At 35.3% G+C, this 17531-nt stretch overlaps 1 protein-coding gene across 1 annotated transcript in view; it reads right to left on the bottom strand.

Moving 5' to 3' along the window:
* The window catches only part of LOC148942512 (ubiquitin carboxyl-terminal hydrolase 4-like), a 124728-nt gene that overhangs the window by 74827 nt on the left and 32370 nt on the right, over window positions 1-17531 (bottom strand). Inside the window, exons 5-6 of the mRNA XM_089102139.1 lie at window positions 16045-16249; window positions 3183-3263 (exon numbers count right to left, since the gene is read on the bottom strand). Coding sequence (XP_088958265.1) covers window positions 3183-3263; window positions 16045-16249 — 286 coding nt within the window. The remainder of the gene's footprint in view (window positions 1-3182; window positions 3264-16044; window positions 16250-17531) is intronic.

The following is a 17531-nucleotide window of genomic DNA, read 5'->3' on the forward strand; positions in this document are numbered from 1 at the left end:
AGAAATGCATATACATGCAAAGTCTGAATATTTCGGATTCACATCCAGAACCCTTTATAAACAGGAAATAAAAAGATACAAGGAAATAAAAAAAAAACTAGATTAAACAGTGAACACATACTAGAAAAATAGTAAAAAGATGAGAAAAAATTGTAACACGCAACCAAACAAAACTTATATTTGATAAACTACAGTTGTTATTTTTTAGTAAGTTAGTGTAACTTTTGTTAGTAGACACCGAAAATTGTCACTTTAATTGGAAGCCTTGAGTTTATACTTGAAATCTGGACATGGCGGTTAGAGGCCATACAAATCAAGTAAAAAAGTTCAAATAAAGCACAAATAAGGGAAAGGTAATTAATATTAGTATAAGTAATTTTATACTTATACTACCCTTATAATGGGAGAATATCGTAAGGAAAGATTTAAGGGGAAATGGGAATTTCTTGGGAGGGTGTAAAGAGGGAAGCTTAGAATAGACTGGGACGGAAGAAGAGCGCGCGTAGCTGTGTTGGCCTCAAACAGCTTGGTGTCGCAGTGAGTTGTTAGTAGTAGCCGTAGTAGTAATAAAAGTAAAACACCAAAACATTTCTACTGAGGATACGGGAAATAGTAGCTTTAGTTGCAACCCTTCAATTCATACTTCAACTGTGGACATGACGATTATGGGCCGGGAAAATCAACTAAAAATATTGAATAGCTCAGAGGGAGAGAAGATTAGCATGAATAAAAACACAAAAACCCCACTTTGAGATACTCGAAAATAGTCAGAATATAAAGTCAGCTCTACTTTAAGCTTAAACTGAAAAGGGTAATAGTGCTATAGAGGACATGGTGCAGAGTCATGAAGATTATTTCACTAATTAATTATATGAAAGAAATAAAAAATATAACTTAAAATAAAAGTAAATAGTTTTACTAAAAATAAATAGTTTTCAAAATTAAGTTGAAAAAAATATAAACTTAACACAATAAAAACAACTAAAAATTGAATAAATTAATAAATAAATACAAGCCAGCAGAAACATCTACCTTAACATCACAAGGTAAAAAAGGCCAATGCAAGTAAGATTGCATGGAAAATATTTCGTCAAATCTTACGGCAGAAGGGCGTTAAGACATGGCTTAAAAAACCGTACGTCTTGTGAGTTTTATTAGATATTTTATATAATTTTTTATTATATTACAATATTACAATGTTTTATACAACATTAATATTACAATAAAATATTTTATACAATACTACAATAATAATAAAGTATTACAATGTTTTATTACATAATTCCCACGTAGAATCTGTTCGTAACTTGCTCTTACAGAATTAACTGCAAAGACTGGCTACAACCACCTACCAACAAACTCAAAATGCGCCTATTCAAGAGTTTAGTAATCCCCATAGTTATTTATGGATGCGAAACATATCGAAGACGAAAGAAACTTCTAATTTTTGAGATGAGATACCTCCGTCACATTGCTAGAATCAAATACACTGACCAAATCACAAATGTGGAAGTACGCCAAAGGCTTCAGTCCACTGAAACCATTCTAAGTGAAATCAAGGAGCAGCAACTGCGCTAGTTCGGCCACGTCAAGCGAATGGAGCCAAGCCGCCTCCCGAAATAGCCCTTGAAGGATCCCTCCATGGCCTTCGTCCATGAGGCAGACCACGAAAACAATGGATGAAGAACTTCCACTTCGACAATGTCAAGATAGCCCAGTTGTCACGTATCGCACCAGATAGAGCAAAGTACCGATCCCTTACGCATGAGCTAGCAAGAGGAATGGCCCCAAAACGTCCCACGAGGATGGCGGGGACCTAAGTAAGTAAGTAAGTACTGGCTACAACCCTATTGCTTATAGTAGAAAATCTCAAATTTCTTGAAAACAATTAGAGGAGAAAAATCATTTCCATCTTAAATTCACTTCCTGCAATGAAATAAAAAGGTCTCGAAGTCGATGGGATGGGCGAGGGGTTCTTGTCATTGTGTGAGAGGTGCTCATCACACCTCTCATGTGCACCATGAGAAGCGCTCGTTATGATGATCTCCCAGCAAATTTTTTAAATATCAGACATACTACTCCGTCATTTGTGGTGTTTATAACACCTAGCCAATCACGTTAGGTTATACAATGGGTAGCTGAAGTCAATATTTTCTCTGGAGTACTTTTACAACCAGAGTCTTCACTAGGTTTCTGCTCATCGCAAGAAGATATATGTTTTCATGCCTGAAGGCAAGCGAGTATTTCTCATTGATTCTGTACGTACTTAGGTAAGTATCCCAGTTTTGACTCACGGCTCTGGGAGATTGAGTTTAAAAATTCCAAGACAAGTTATGTTGTAAGGCTACTTTTAATGTTTTTAGAGGAGGGGGGTAAAATAAATTTTCTCCAGTCCACACAAAAGAGCATATGCATTTTTCTTTCTCATTTACTTTTTTTTAACACCTGATAAAAAGCCCACCAGGCCAATGAGCCGGACAGGCTCTTTGGCTAGTTAGATAGATGTTTAGCTTAAATTTTGATCTCAAAACAACTAATAATGTTGAGTTAAAAAAGAATCAAAAAGCTAGTAAGAATGTAAGAATAACAAATATAGAATAACATAGAATAAAGTAAGAATAACAAATATAGGAGATAAAACAGTCTAACATGGAACTTGACCGTTGCTACAGAACCCAGAAATAACAGCAACTTTTTCCTTTATAACTTGAAGTATTTATAATAAAAGGGAGTACTAATAACCTGATCCACACACTTCCAACTGTTACGATCAATTTCAGGTTTTCATATATGAAAAATCGTTCAAATAAAAAAAAAAATTAAAAAGAAAAAAAATAGACGAGCAAAAATAACGATAAAGTATAATAAAAATAATAGATCGAATAGAAATAATAATAAAATAGAAGATAAAACAGCATGACCTGGAGACCCACCAGTGCTACTGGACCCAGATACAACAGCAACTTTTGTCTCTACACAATAGGCCAAGTGTAAAAGTGGTAATAACCTGACCCACATGCCTCATACTGTTAGAACCAAATGAAAAATGTTCAATAGTTGAAAAAAGAAGTAAAAAGAGAAAAATTTAAGTGTGAAAAGAAAGAAATACAAATAGCGAAAAGAAAAGAAAGAAGGATGACAAAGACGATGAACTAAACCAAATCAATGAGTAAATTACTCACATTTGAGAGCTAGTTAATCCCGTCGTTTTTTCGGCTTGGGAACTAGGCAGAGCAATCACTGAATTACTTGAAGATGTCATTCTGAAAAATAATCTAACATTAAATTTTGCAGGACTAGTAACCCATCCGCTCACGTTTGCTGACAACAACTTCAAAACTAAACATTTCTCTTTTTTTCTATTTCAAAACATTTAAACACAATCTAAGCTTAAAATTTCAGCTAAAAAATTACCGTGAAAAGAAAATATTAGACAGACTTCAAAACATAGCTTTCAACAAAATTAATGTTCAACTAAAAAATTTATAACACAAATCCCAATATATTTATGCGGCAATTTTCCTTAATTACAAAACACATACTGGGTGTGAGAGGAGGAGGGATGGGGAAGATTGAGCATACAGAAAAAATATGAATACTTTTTAAATTTCTTTAACAAATAATAAGTCAAAGCATTAGCCAACACAAAATCGACGATACAATTAGAAAAAAAAACTAGACAAAGCATTAGAGAATCATGATAAAAATATCCAGAAAATCCCTCAAACAAACGGCTACAGGAGACAAACGGCTACAGGAGGTTAGAAACTGTAAACCTGAGTTTCTAACCTCCATCCCAGGTTCACAAAATTAACCAGTAAATTATCCAAATAGAGAAAGGCATTATCAGAGTTTTTTCGTGGAAAGACGAAAGCTCCCTCCCTTAAATCCCATTCACCCTCTTTACTCTAGCATGAGGGAAAGCAACTGTAGTTTTATATTATTTCAGCCCCCGTATCACGAGACTGGCAATTCAAGTGAATTTTTTGTACGAATTACTGAAAACGATGCAAATTTTTCAATGCCATTCAATACCTACTGAAAAATTGTGTTAGAAAGCAAAAATTCATTCAGTCGCAATTTGCAACTGTTTGATCCCCTAACCCAAAATATGAATAACTATATTTTATGAAAATTGGGTGTAAATTGACGAAAATGAAGGAGAGGGACAAAATGTATTTTTAAATTAAGGAAGGGGCGATTTTACTTTTTCGATTCTTTTCACTGAAAATAGTAAAAAAAAAAAAAATTAAAATAAAAATATCGAAAAAAATTCCCGAATCTAAGGGGCAATTGATTCCTCCTCCCCCCCCCCAAACTGACACCCTGGCTTTTCTGTTACTAATGTCTAAAAAACTAAAAGATATCTCATATAATTAGACCCCAGCCCAAAAAATCAACGAGGGAAGAGGGATTCTCCCTCAATTAGTTTAAGTAAACAACCTTTCTTCATGAAATTTTTCAATATGCATCTTGGCCAGGCAAAATCAAAATATATTTCAAGTAAAAGCAAAGCTCAAGGAGATTCAGTGGGAAGTCACTATGTTGTTCAAAGCCGAAGGTAAATACGATGTTACAAACAAACTTGAATAAAAAAAGGATATATGTATAGCACTTTTGCAGACGTCACCAACCGATACACCAAGGCTAATTACAATATACGGTGCATACAGCCTAAAGCTTTTTTTGCCGAAAATTATTTGGTTCTACACAGCTGCTTATAACAGCAAGCATTGATACCTTGTATCAGCACTAGAAAAAGATCCCTCCGAATTTCCCGTCTGTATGAAAAGTAGCTCCACTTGACAAACAAAGACCACTCAAGGTAGAAATACCTCATTATATTTATTAATAACATTTGTTAATAATTAATAATGTTTATTATTAATTACTAGTATTTTATTACTAGTATCATTATTAATTACTAGTAATTACTAATATTTATTATTAATTGATAATAATTATGAATAACTGGGTGTGAGAGGGTGGGGGAGAGGAGAACCAGCATACAGAAAGAAGACTACGAAGATCAAGAAATACAGAAAGAACTACGAAGATTTTTGAAATTTCTTTTAAAGGGGAACAAGTTAAGGTAGTAGTCGACACGAAGTGGACAACATCTACCTAAACCCTAAGTGACTTGCTATCCAAGATATGTGACATTAAAGTGATATACCACAACAGAAAAGTTCATGGCTGTTGCAAATTTGTCCTGCTAGGTAGCACCCCAGAGGAAATAACCCCCATGTCACAGAAGCTAAAAGATTTGGGACTTCATATACAGTTCGACTTGCTTTTGCTAATACATTATCACGTGCTAGGGCTATCCGGCAAGGTATCCATTTCGAATACACCAACCTCAGAGTAACAGCGTTCAAAGAAATTCAAAAGTGGTGCTTCAGGTGTCAATCACTCTAGCTTTTGGCCCGAGGATGCAATAATCAACCCTGCTGTCCCCGTTGTGTAGGGCCCAACGAATCGACGAGAGAAACCCACATTCAGTCGTGCAGTGTCAGATGTGCCCTGTGTTCCAACAGAAAGAAGGAGCATCAAAGCTATAGTCTGTCTAGCTGTTAAAAAACCTATGAACAAAGCGTCCCAGCCCGTCCTTAAAGCTGGAATTTTCCTACAGTTGAGGTAAAAGGTCGTGTCAGAGCGTCAGCGTGTCAGGTTGTCATTCTCAAAGACCTAAATTCCAGAACTTTCTACTACGTTGAATAAAATGGCTATCTAAAAATTTTGATTGGATGTGTTCATTTAACATCTAAGGCCACAACGCTGCGAAAATAGACTGTCTAAGTGTGATCTGCTCTGATTATAAAGTATTTTGTGTAAAAGAATAACTGCTTACCAAAGACATTTTTCCGCTGTTTTAGTCCTTTCCCCACAAATCAGTATTCACGCATGAAGTCAAGCAACGATTTAGGCTTGGAAGACCTAGCGGCACCACTCCTGTATTAGTCGACTACCAGATCCCATGTAGGTTGTACGAGCCGTGCAACAGGTACAATTCTGTGGAATTTGTGGGACCAACTAGCTTTTTCCTCATCAATGTATATCTTCAAACAAAGTTGAATAATGGCTTAACAATGGCTTTAAGCAGACCTATCTGCAGAATCGGCAACATACAATTTTTTTATCCGTGAAGAATACCAGTGTAAGTCCTCCGTACCTGGTAAACTAACAGACATTTTTCTAGCAGCATTACCAAACGGAATATATGTTTGCGAGAAAGATCAACAGTTTACGTTTATACACAAAAGTGGTTGTAGGAGTAATATTGACCATCTGGTAACAAACCTTCCACTAATGCAAAATGTAAGTGTTGACGCCAACCATACTTGCAGCAATCATTTGAGTCTATCATTCAGTATCCCAAATCAGTCTACCGCAGCCCACGCAACTAAAAAATTCTTTACCAAAATGGAGTGGGAAAAGATAGACGCCATGCCTTATCAATACACTTGTGACACAATCTTAAGTAAAGTTGAAGTACCCCACTAGCTGCTACTGCATGGTGTCCGAGATCTGGTCGCCTGAAAACCGGGGAAAAATTTACCATCCTATGTCGAAAGGTCCGTCCTGGTTTTCAAAAACCAGGGTGGGACAAGTGACCTTAAGTAAAACAAGCCAAAAAACGTACTAAGTTGTGGTATAATATTTAGAAAAGACCCAATATACCCCGGTCGGGGGTGATATTCCAGTTGTTTGAGTACGAAGAATGATTACCTTAATCCAACTAAAACACTAAAAAGTGAAGAAGCTGACAGTGTCAGATCAAGAGGGAAAAGATTCGAAAATGATGTGGAGATCCTTCAAGAGACCCCAAACTAGTTCTAAATCATGCTCCTTTGATATTACTGAGGATGAGTTAGTTAAAGTACCAAGGACACCTAAAATGAAAACTAATTCATTAAACTGGTCAAGTGCAAACTTACACAGCCATATACGTCTTAAATTAGTGTGAAAAATTGATAATTCATTTTTTAAGGAGAAAGATCGCCTGTTCACATAATATATTCCAATGCGAAAGGTTGTGCCATTTTCAAAAATAAAGAACGTGTGCTGTTAAAAAAGCAGAAGAACAGTAGAAAATGACCCAAAAATAAAAAAATGAGCATATAGCCTCAGAAAGTGTTGTTTTCTTGTATGTTCTGGTAAAACAGAAATCGGAACCTAGTTCAGAAGAGCTTTTTTCTTTGAAAAATACTTGTAAGGACTGCTTTTAGAAAAGAGATTGGCTAGACTAGGCCTATCTTGATGTTACTAGGATTTTTGGCATTCCAGGATCTTTTAACCATGAAGAATTTTAAAGGTTAATATTAATGACTCTAAAAGAAAACATCAATATATAGGCTACCCTATTGGTAGTTTTACAGACCTAATGACTTCCACCGATAGCCTACCTTATGTAGGCTAAGGTAAGACACCTAGTAGGCTGTGTAATTTGCTCGAATGTTTTGATATAAATCTACCTCATAGTTACTATATAATAGTAGTATATACCTTTTATGCTTTTTTTATATTAGAAATACAAATTACTTGGGTGAGCACTGTTTGACTAGGCCTATTAAAGTCATTGTTTCTTTATACTCTAAGCAACAAATATTGTCATTCACTTTTATATTCAAAGCACTATAAAATCAAAACAATAGGCAATATTGTGTTTCCTTTATACATGGAGAATGATATAGAGTTTTCTGTATAACTTTTTAAACATCAAATTATTATAGAGAAACATGAATAAAGTTATACAGAATACTTTTTGGTTTTATTATTTAATATATGATCCACTAAAAAACAAAATAAATTACATTACCCCACTGATACATACAGAAAACAACAAAGTCATACAGATAGCCTTTCATAGTTCCAATGGCAGTTTAGGCAACTTGGTCGTCACAGATCAATCCTAAGACTTAGTCAACCTACCTGAGAATTTATGTGGCCAGGAAAATTAGGCTTAGGATGCTTCTTCATCAGCAAGTTCCATAGACATTGTCTGTTGTGAGTCAGCCCAAAAATCTTAGTAATCTCTATTGTAATTCAAGTAGACTTTACAAGTAGGACTGACCGCCTAGAGTCTAAGGTATTTTGACCAAGTTTTAGGATTAACATTGACACTAAGTCACCTGGACTTGAAGTCCTCAGTCAGAAAAACCAATCTATAAGCCAAGACAGTTACACTAAAACAGAATTAATTGAAAATTGGTTGACTGAAAAGTTGCCTGGCCTTGTGTGCAAACAAGTGGCATAGGGTCTACCTGCCTAAAGTCTTAGACATGCAACCCAGTTTATAAGCTCATACATTTACATTAACACAAAATTCATTCAAAATTAGTTGAAACAACATTTAGCTTGCATTTGCAGGTGAACAGGTGACATAATTTCTGCCTGAATATGGTCTGATGCAATGGCAGCTAAGTCTTAGGGCTGTCATAGGAACATCAAATTGCCTGGACTCAGAGGCAAACCAGCAACAATAATAATAATTAATTGAATTTTCAGAACATATATCCTATAGGACTTCAAAAAATTATGGGTATTTATTACTGAAATGAATTTCATACTGTAATGCTAAAGCAATGCAGGAAAAAAAGGTATTGTTCTAATATCTGGGGACCATGCGAGAAGCGAAGTTTGGTTAATGCTAGTGAAATAAAACAAAATAGAATAAAAATATGATAGTTTAGAAACAAATTTTGGTTGTATATTTGCACATTAGGAGGATGGGGGTAAAGCATAGCATATAATAGATACATAACCTAAACTAACCTAGGTACTTTTTTCCTCCTAAACCCCAAAAAACTAAAGCTTGAATATAGTTCCTGGAGTGAAAAACCCCTTGTTTATAGAGCATAAGATAGGAAATTACTGGGTAGTGTTATCTGTTCTTGGCTTTTGTCAAATTGCATTCTTGCATGTTGCCCATATATTAGAACAGTACCCAAAACAATTTAGTGGAACAAAACATGAATTACATTAAGAACAAAATTAGAGTCATGGCTTCTCTGAATGATTAATGTTGATTAAATAAAGCAATACTATTAGATAATCATCTGTCATTGTTGTTATGTGATATATATCATTGTATAATGACTCATATACCAATATATTATTGTATTATGAATCATATACAATATATTATTGTATTGTTTGTACTTGCCTTGTACACTGCTTATTCTAATTCAGCATTAGGCCACATAATTTTGGGGTGCCAATTATGTGAGGGGGGAGCAGTTGCCTCAGTTAGACTTTGAAAAATACCTTCTTATTTCTATTTTGCTACTTTTTATTTTATCATGGCTTACTGGTTATTTTTGCCCCCTTTACATTTTGAGGATTGGAATCACTGACATAATTACCAGATACAAATCATCAGCACAACTGGGTTATATTCTGTTTAGTGATGAGCCTGAATAAAAGACTCTTACTTAGTTACTTCATAATAAATAAACTATTATGGTTATTAGACTTTGAAGTTGATACCACGAGCCTGTGCTTTACTCCCCCCCCCCTAATATGAAAATAGATAGCCTAAGTCATCTTCAATCATTAGTCAGCTACATATGACCTATTTTTCTCCTTAGCCACTTATTTAAAGAATCAAATTTTTGAGCATAGGGTTACTAGGTTTCCATGGGCTGTTCTGAGCCTTCTAGCCCCTTCAGGGCTCAAAATTAATAGTCCCTGTAAAGTGATTATTTAATTATAAAAGAGCATGAAAAATACTCATTATTTTGAATTGTGCTGAAACGCAAAATTTTGTTGAAAACTGCAGTCTAGGCTATGTACCAAAAATATGGTGTTGATTTATAATTCAGGGTATATTTTTCACCATTATGGAGGGAAGGAGGGGGGGAGAGTCTTGACAAATTTAGCAATATATGGATTTGCAATGGAGTTCTGACTATACGTGTGTCTTATTTTTTAGGCCAGACCATCTTAATATTAAATTAGGCTAATCAGAAAACTTTGAATATAGCTTTGAACTTAGAAGCTTAATTTTCTTATAATGCCCTTTGCCTATCACATTAAAAACAGTTGAAATGGGTGACTTTGATATTGATTGTTTTTTTTTTTTTTGCTCTTTTGGATTCTTAAAAAAATATCTTTTATTAAAAAAAGGTAATATCAAGGTACTATCACTTAAATATAATAGCTCCCTATGCCCCCCTCCCTCTCTGGATACTATCTTGATAGGATACCGTCTGTGCTTTAAATAACAAAAATATTTAACTTATTCGCACCCCTTCTTTAAAAAAAATCGAGGTATTATGATTTAAATATTATAGCTCACTCCTCCCCCCCCCTCTCTGGATACCACCTTGACAAAATACCGTCTCTGCTTTAAATTAGAAAAAAAAAAATTGGGCGGTCCCTGATTTAAATAAAAAAAATTTCTTTATTTTATAATTTAAATTTAATACTTCCCTCCCCCCCCCCCCCTCTGGATACCACATTGATAGGATACTGTCTCAGCTTTCATTAGAAAAATAAGTTACTTAATAATTAACTATGTGACTATAGGGGACAAGTACACATGCAACGGAATAGTAAAATGCATTGTGTTCCTTGAAAAAAATTGAGGGTATTAGTAAGGGGGCAAACATGAGAATACACCCATTTCGAAAGTACTCGTATATTACACAAGAAATTGTACACCTGTTTCATGGAAATGAAAATGCGATAAATAATATCAAAAGAAAATAAATAAAATGTAGCAAACACAGAATCCAATTTAGGCCAGTAGCCTATGAGAAATCGCAAAATACCCAAGACAATGAACAAGTCCTAATGGGGGGCCTTGGGTACATCAAAATATTTCAATGGTTCCCTAGGGAATTTGGTATAATTTTCTTCTGTGTGCATTTTAAATAAAAACAATAATTCACCTTTTGTCGTCCCTGCTTTCAATAAAAAAAATGAGGTATTATCATTTTAAAATAATAGCCCCCTATCCCCCCTCCAAAATGTAAAAATTTAAAATTTATTTTTTAATCATATTTTTTAGGTAACTTCCAGTTCAATCTTTAATTCCCAAACCTTGTACATAGCTTAGTCTATAGCTAAATTTGTCACAATAGAAGGTTTTTTTTTGGGATTCAATTTGAAAATAAAATTCTTTACTACAAACGATGTAATAAATAGCGATTGGGAAACTGCATTCGAAATGATTTGAACTCATTTCATAAATACGATCCTGTTTTTTGTCAACATATGAGGAACTGTATATTGCAATATTGGCAATTAAATCTGTCTCTTATTTATGCAAAGTAACAAAAGAGACGAAAATTAATGAACAAGAGAGAAGAGAAGAATTATGGTATGCCAATTAATATTTGTCAGGGAAAGTCACGGGTGATACATTACGAGAGGTGGCACCATGACGAGGTGACTTGCGGAGACTTGAACACCCGCATTTTTTTTTCGGAGTGGCGCATAGATTGTCTGAGATATAATTGAAAATCTAGGGATAGCGGAAACCCTGCCTGATTGCTAATCAGGAAACTCAATATAATAAACCACACGAGAACGAAAAGCTCAGAATTTGCGGTTGACGCAATAAAGAATTGCCGCAAAATTAACTTGAAATCTAACGACCGCCGCCGCCTCTGTCGGCGACGGCGTGCCTGCGGCGCGCCGGCGGCGTTACGACACTTCGGGGGCGCCAGGCCTCTCGTCAGCGGGGTTCGGGCGATTCGCCGGTGCGGCGTCGGGGTCTAGCTGGACCAAGTATCCTAAAATGGTATCGTCCATATCATCTAGCGCTTGGTCGTCATCATCAAAAATATTTTCTGATGCACCAGAATAGTCAATCTATGAACTTGAGGTCACACTTTTTTCACAAAATGTAGTTTCACTAATATATATATAACAATCAACAGATTTTGTAAATTTGAATTTTCACAAATGAAAAACAGTGTCGGATTCGTCGGAAATAGTTTTCGCTAATATTATTCAGCTCCGAAGTTTATCGTTTATCGTTTTACTTTAAGCATTACTCTTTAGTGGTTGGTTCCAAAGACTCTGAGCTAGAGAAGAATTGTGATAATCATTTGGACGAAAAACTCAAAACTTCATTAAAATTACGGAATATATTTGTCATATCTAAGCCGACCGTAAAATAGAAATTAGGAGGGCCTATTTCAAATATTTAAAGTTCCTTATCCAGGTTCCTCCTTGGACTAGGAATGGTGGACTGCGGGAGAGATACAGCTTGCCAGATCCTCTTGATGCTGCAGATAAGCTTTTTTCCAAGCTTACAGGTTATCCATCAAACCACCCTTGGAAGGATTTTTGTTTAAATGCTAGTTTCCTTTTATTTATTTACTGATTTTCTTTTGCTGGGTTACTATTATTTTTTTTATATTGTATTATTTATTTGTATAATACATTTAAAGAGGTTTGGTTTATTGAGTTTTAATTTGCCCGTACTTGCTCCTGTTTTTGTATTTTTTTTTCTTTCATTTTCTTTCTTTTTGTTATACTCCATCGTCATGCTTTGTATTTTTGATGAGTTATAAAATGTATATATATATATATATATATATATATATATATATATATATATATATATATATATATATATATATATATATATATATATATATATATATATATATATATATATATATATATATATATATATATATATATATATATATATATATAAACCCAAAAAGGCACGAGGTCTTGATGGGATATGGTTAGATAGCTTACGGCACAGTACAGACCTATTGTTTTACAATATCTCAATCCTCTTCTAGATCTGTTTCGATGATGGGATGGTCCCCAATTTATTTTGCGCAGATGAGGTGTCAAATACCCCCAAAAAGAGAGAAAAAAAAACAAATAAGTGCATAGAACATAAACCAGTTACAGTTTCTACTGTTCTCAATTGGGCTACTTCTGCTTCCAGAAATTTCAGGGATGTGTAGACTTGATTAGCGTTAGTTCGGGTTACGCAGAAACATGATTTGCGTTTTTTTTTTTTTTTTTTTTTTTTTTTACAAAGACTGTTAAAAAAAAGCTTCTCATAAAGCTCACAAAATAGCATCCTCCCTCTTTATATACAGCTTAGACATCCGTAGCGTTTTGCAAAAAGGGCCTAAGTCCACTTTTTCTAATTTTACAGGTGAGCAAAATGAAAATGAAAAAATCTGAAAATAAAAAAGAATAAATAAAAATGGAAAAAAACGCAAAATGAAAAAAAAGTCTTTGTCACAAATCAGAATTAAAGAACCTTGAACCTTAAAAGACTGATTCGTAGCTAACTTTTTTATCAGAATTCACTGGAAATCCCCAAATTGCTGAATTGTTCGCTACTTGGAAGATAAATGACTTACGCCCTTTTGGAACAATTTATAACTCGATCAAAATTAAAGAGCCCTTTTGGAACAATTTATAACTCGATCAAAATTAAAGATAAGTCCATTTTGAATAGAACAATGGATAGATCTCTTCGAGTTCTTTCGAACCATATGCTTAACTCATTATCATACCCTTTTTGCAAAACGCCACGGTCACGTCACGCGTCTGACTCGGTTGTGCAGTTTCAGGTATTTCTAAAATCCCTTGAATGCGGGGTCAGTGCATAAGTTGTAGAACCTTCGCCTTATCAGACTATTTTGCAAAGGTTAGACTGACCCAAAATCAACTGAGTAGACCTATCAGACTTCTCCGAGGTCTTCAACAAATATCTGTATTAAGCCTCGTCCGTCCTCGTCACGGGAACGTTTCGTCCTGACATCTGAAATGACTAAAAATGCTGCCGGAGGATTTAGCATCAATCTTTGCGACTTTACTTTGCTGTCGTATGCGGACGAGTTACTAAAGCTAAGTTGCAATCTTGCTTCTTTGCAGGAGAATATCAACCATCTGATTACTGGATTTGAAAGTGCTGCTTTACGGGTTAACGCACTAAAAACTGAGTTGTTGGAATTTACTCTTTCAGCAAGTAAGCAACAAAACAGTGTAAATTTGTATCTAGTATCGAGAAAACTAGTATCTAGAAATAACATATGGACCGAAGAGTATGGGTAAATTATAAGAGAAGACAATGGCACTATTGTCGACAAAAAATTATCAACGCCATCTAGCCTTTGGCTACACTTGGTATTTTTTTTTCAGTGTAATATAAGAATAACTAACTTAGTGTAATTGATAAAATTAGGGTAGTAATAAGTATCCGATCTCAGTTCTTGACAGAAAAATAATCACAGAGCTTGATAAATGCCAAGTGTCACCACATGCTAGATGGCGTTGATAGTTTTTTTTATACTAGCGCCAGTTTCCACTTTTGTAAGCTACCCTTCGGTACGGAAATGATATTAGAAGTTAATGTTTATTGATAATTGAGAAAATTACCAAAAGTATTATATCAAATTATGGCAAAACTGTCTCTTTGAAGTCTAGCCTGAACAGGAAGATTCCTGCAAAGCTTCACGCAGCAGTTGCTCTCCCTCGCCTGATGTATGTGTTGCCGATATGAGATTTGTTCATTCAAAACTGAAAAACTAAAACTCTAAATCTGTTTACTACAAATATTCTAAGTTTTTGCTTATATACCCGATCAGTGAAAGAAACACATTTTGCTCTAAGATCCCGAACTATGGTGGACCCAATTGACATTGTACCGTTCTCTAAAAGAGTGCCCCGATTAGGGCAACTGAATCATTGTGCAACTCTACTCTAGCACATGGGCGCCCATATTGGGGAGGGGGGCTCCTGCCCCCCTGGATGAATGATGCTGCCTCTTTTTTATATTTTCGTTCTGAGATTTCTATTATATAGCATTAAAAGTACCAATTAGACGAGGTTTGCCCCGCCCCCTGGAATTCAGCCTCTGGGCGCCCATGCTCTAGTATGACTGCTCACCCTCACCACTCTGGTATGAGGGTTATTCACAAAGTAATTTAAGTTCTCTATTATATCAGTTCGCTCCTGCATCACGTGAATGTCATTTCGAGAGCTTGTTTCTAGGATTTAGTAATAACGGTGCTAATGTTACAATGCCATCCGATAAATACTGACTAGTTATGCCAGAACGTAAAAATTAATTCAGTCGCAACTTCCAATTGTTTCAGGCCCCAATCCTAAGTAACAATATGAATAACTGTGTTTGGTTAAATAGGAACGTCAATGAAAGTCGAATTTAAATAGGAATCGACGAAAATATAGGGGAGGGGGGGGGAAACATTTTCAGAATATATAGGGGTGACAATTTTGTTTTTCACTCAAATTCTAAAAACGTATTCTTCAAAGAAAACATAAAACAAAATATTTTCCGAAATCGGGGGGGAGGGGGATCCCCCCCCCGGATATTTAGAATAGTTTACAAAAATATTACCCCAGCATTAACCCCCCTGGCTTTTCCATTATTAGTGTCTAAAAAACTGAAAGATACTGCATAGAATCTCAATAGACCTCAATAGACCTCATAGACCTCAATCCCACAAATTAATGCCCTCCCCTTTTGAAATTCGACTATATGTATCAAGACCAGAATCTACTATATCGACTATATAGACTATATAGACCAAAATCGACTATATGTATCAAGACCAGACAAAACCCAAAACACATTTCAAGAAAAACCACCGCTCAAGCTGTTGCAGTTTAAAGTCACTGTGTTGCACGAGATCTAAGGTAAATACTACGTCTATAGGTAAATAAATAAATTAATAGGTAAATAAATTGTAAAGAATATACATAGCACTTTTGCAGACGCCAACAATCGATTCACTGAAGCATTACAATATATCGTGCATAAAAGGTAAAAAAAGGTAAAGGATGCAGCACTAGACCCTTAAGGTCCAAACCGGCGGTGCTGATCTCCGTTTCGTGGCCCTTCAGCCAGGAAGTGCAATGAGGGGCTGGGGGCCAGCCAACCTATGCTTTCGCAAACCCTTCCTGTTTATCGGAAGCAAACCCTGTTTATAGGAAAGCAAACCCTTTCCTGTATATCGTGCATACAACCAAAAGGCTCTTTTACTGGAAATGTTTTGGTTCTAGACAACTTCTTATAAGAGTAAATTCTACCTTGCATCAATGCTAGGAAATAATCCGTCCAGATTTGCCGTCTGTATAGAAAGTTTAGTTCCGCTTGACAAACAGAGATCATTCAAGGTTGAACTTCGTGACTCTGTGATTTCCCGTAATTTCCCATTACTTTCTTTCTCAAATATCTTTACTGGCGTTGTTGTCCTGATTGTATAAATCAACCTGAATCCATTCAACACATCCGCTGAAAAAAAAAGAGTTCATATTAATCATATCAATCAGGGATATCCAAGGTACACCCTTGATTCAATAGAGACCACAGAGCTCTTATATGCAAGCTACAGTCTAATTTTATGTGATTCATGCACTCAGTTACAGTTATTTTGTAAGAAATCTAACTTACCTTTACTTTCTGCGGGAACCAGAAAACGATAGATCCAACCCCACATCGAAGGACGACCAAAAGGCTGACTTAGTCTAATACGTTCTTTCAGCAGCAGCCTTTTCTGTAATTTTCAACCAGTCTTCATCCCAACGACGTCCGTGTCGGCGGAAGCCACCTCAAGGATCCAAGTCATTCTTGAGAGCCTGCCAAAAATTCTTTCTCTGGCCGCCCGGTCTCCACTTGCAGGGTCTAACTTAAGGTTGGGACTGGAGAGTCTAATGTTTGGTCCTTTAATAGGAGGTCTATCAAGGTCAGGTAAATAAACCTTGACGAGTTGGAGAGCTCAGGTATTTTAGTCTAAATCATTACATAAACTCATATCCACAACTGTCAAGGGAACCTAAGTTGACTTGTTTCAGTGTATCTTTGTAGGTTGAATATTTTTGTACACGTACAATTTTTACAGCTCTTTTTTACTGGTCGCGATCATGTAGACACACTGAGATCTATTGGAAAGAAAACGAGTCCATAATCCGTAAAAATTGTCAAAAGCCTTGACTATGTCTGGGAATAATGCCACAGAATTTGCTCTGTCTTTTTCTAAATGTTTTTTGAAAGTTTCCAAAATTTGAACCACAAAATATAGTGCCATGCCCGGATATAAATCCAAATTGTTGGGAATCTATTTTACCTTCTAAATCATCAAATAAATTCTTTTTTTAATTCAAGCACTTTCGAAATCGGCTTTTTCGAAATCAGCCTCAGTAGAATCAGAAATCAGTAGAAATCAGTAGAAAATCAGTAGAAATCAGAAATCAGTAGAATCTTTGGGTACCTTATACTTGAGAATTCGGGTGACATGCATTTGTTTAAAAATGCTAAGGAAAACAGCATCAATAAGAAACTGGTTAAAAATCGGTGCTAAAGAAAATTTCTTGCTGGGCATATTGGACTCCAATTGGAGGTACTTTGAACAGAAAGTCCTCATACTTCAAAAAATAGTAGGAGAATATGTTTTTGTTTTTCACGAAATTCTCATATCTTTCAACTATCAATTAAAAATCTAATTAAAAATAATAAAAAGAAAGAAAAAGAAAACGAGCTGCTTATTCTCTATCAAGTAGAAGTGAAAAATCATTCT

This window comes from Artemia sp. Qi Xiang Cuo, chromosome 16 (assembly GCF_049724085.1).
Source record: "Artemia sp. Qi Xiang Cuo chromosome 16, ASM4972408v1, whole genome shotgun sequence".
Taxonomy (NCBI): Eukaryota; Metazoa; Arthropoda; class Branchiopoda; order Anostraca; family Artemiidae; genus Artemia; species Artemia sp. Qi Xiang Cuo.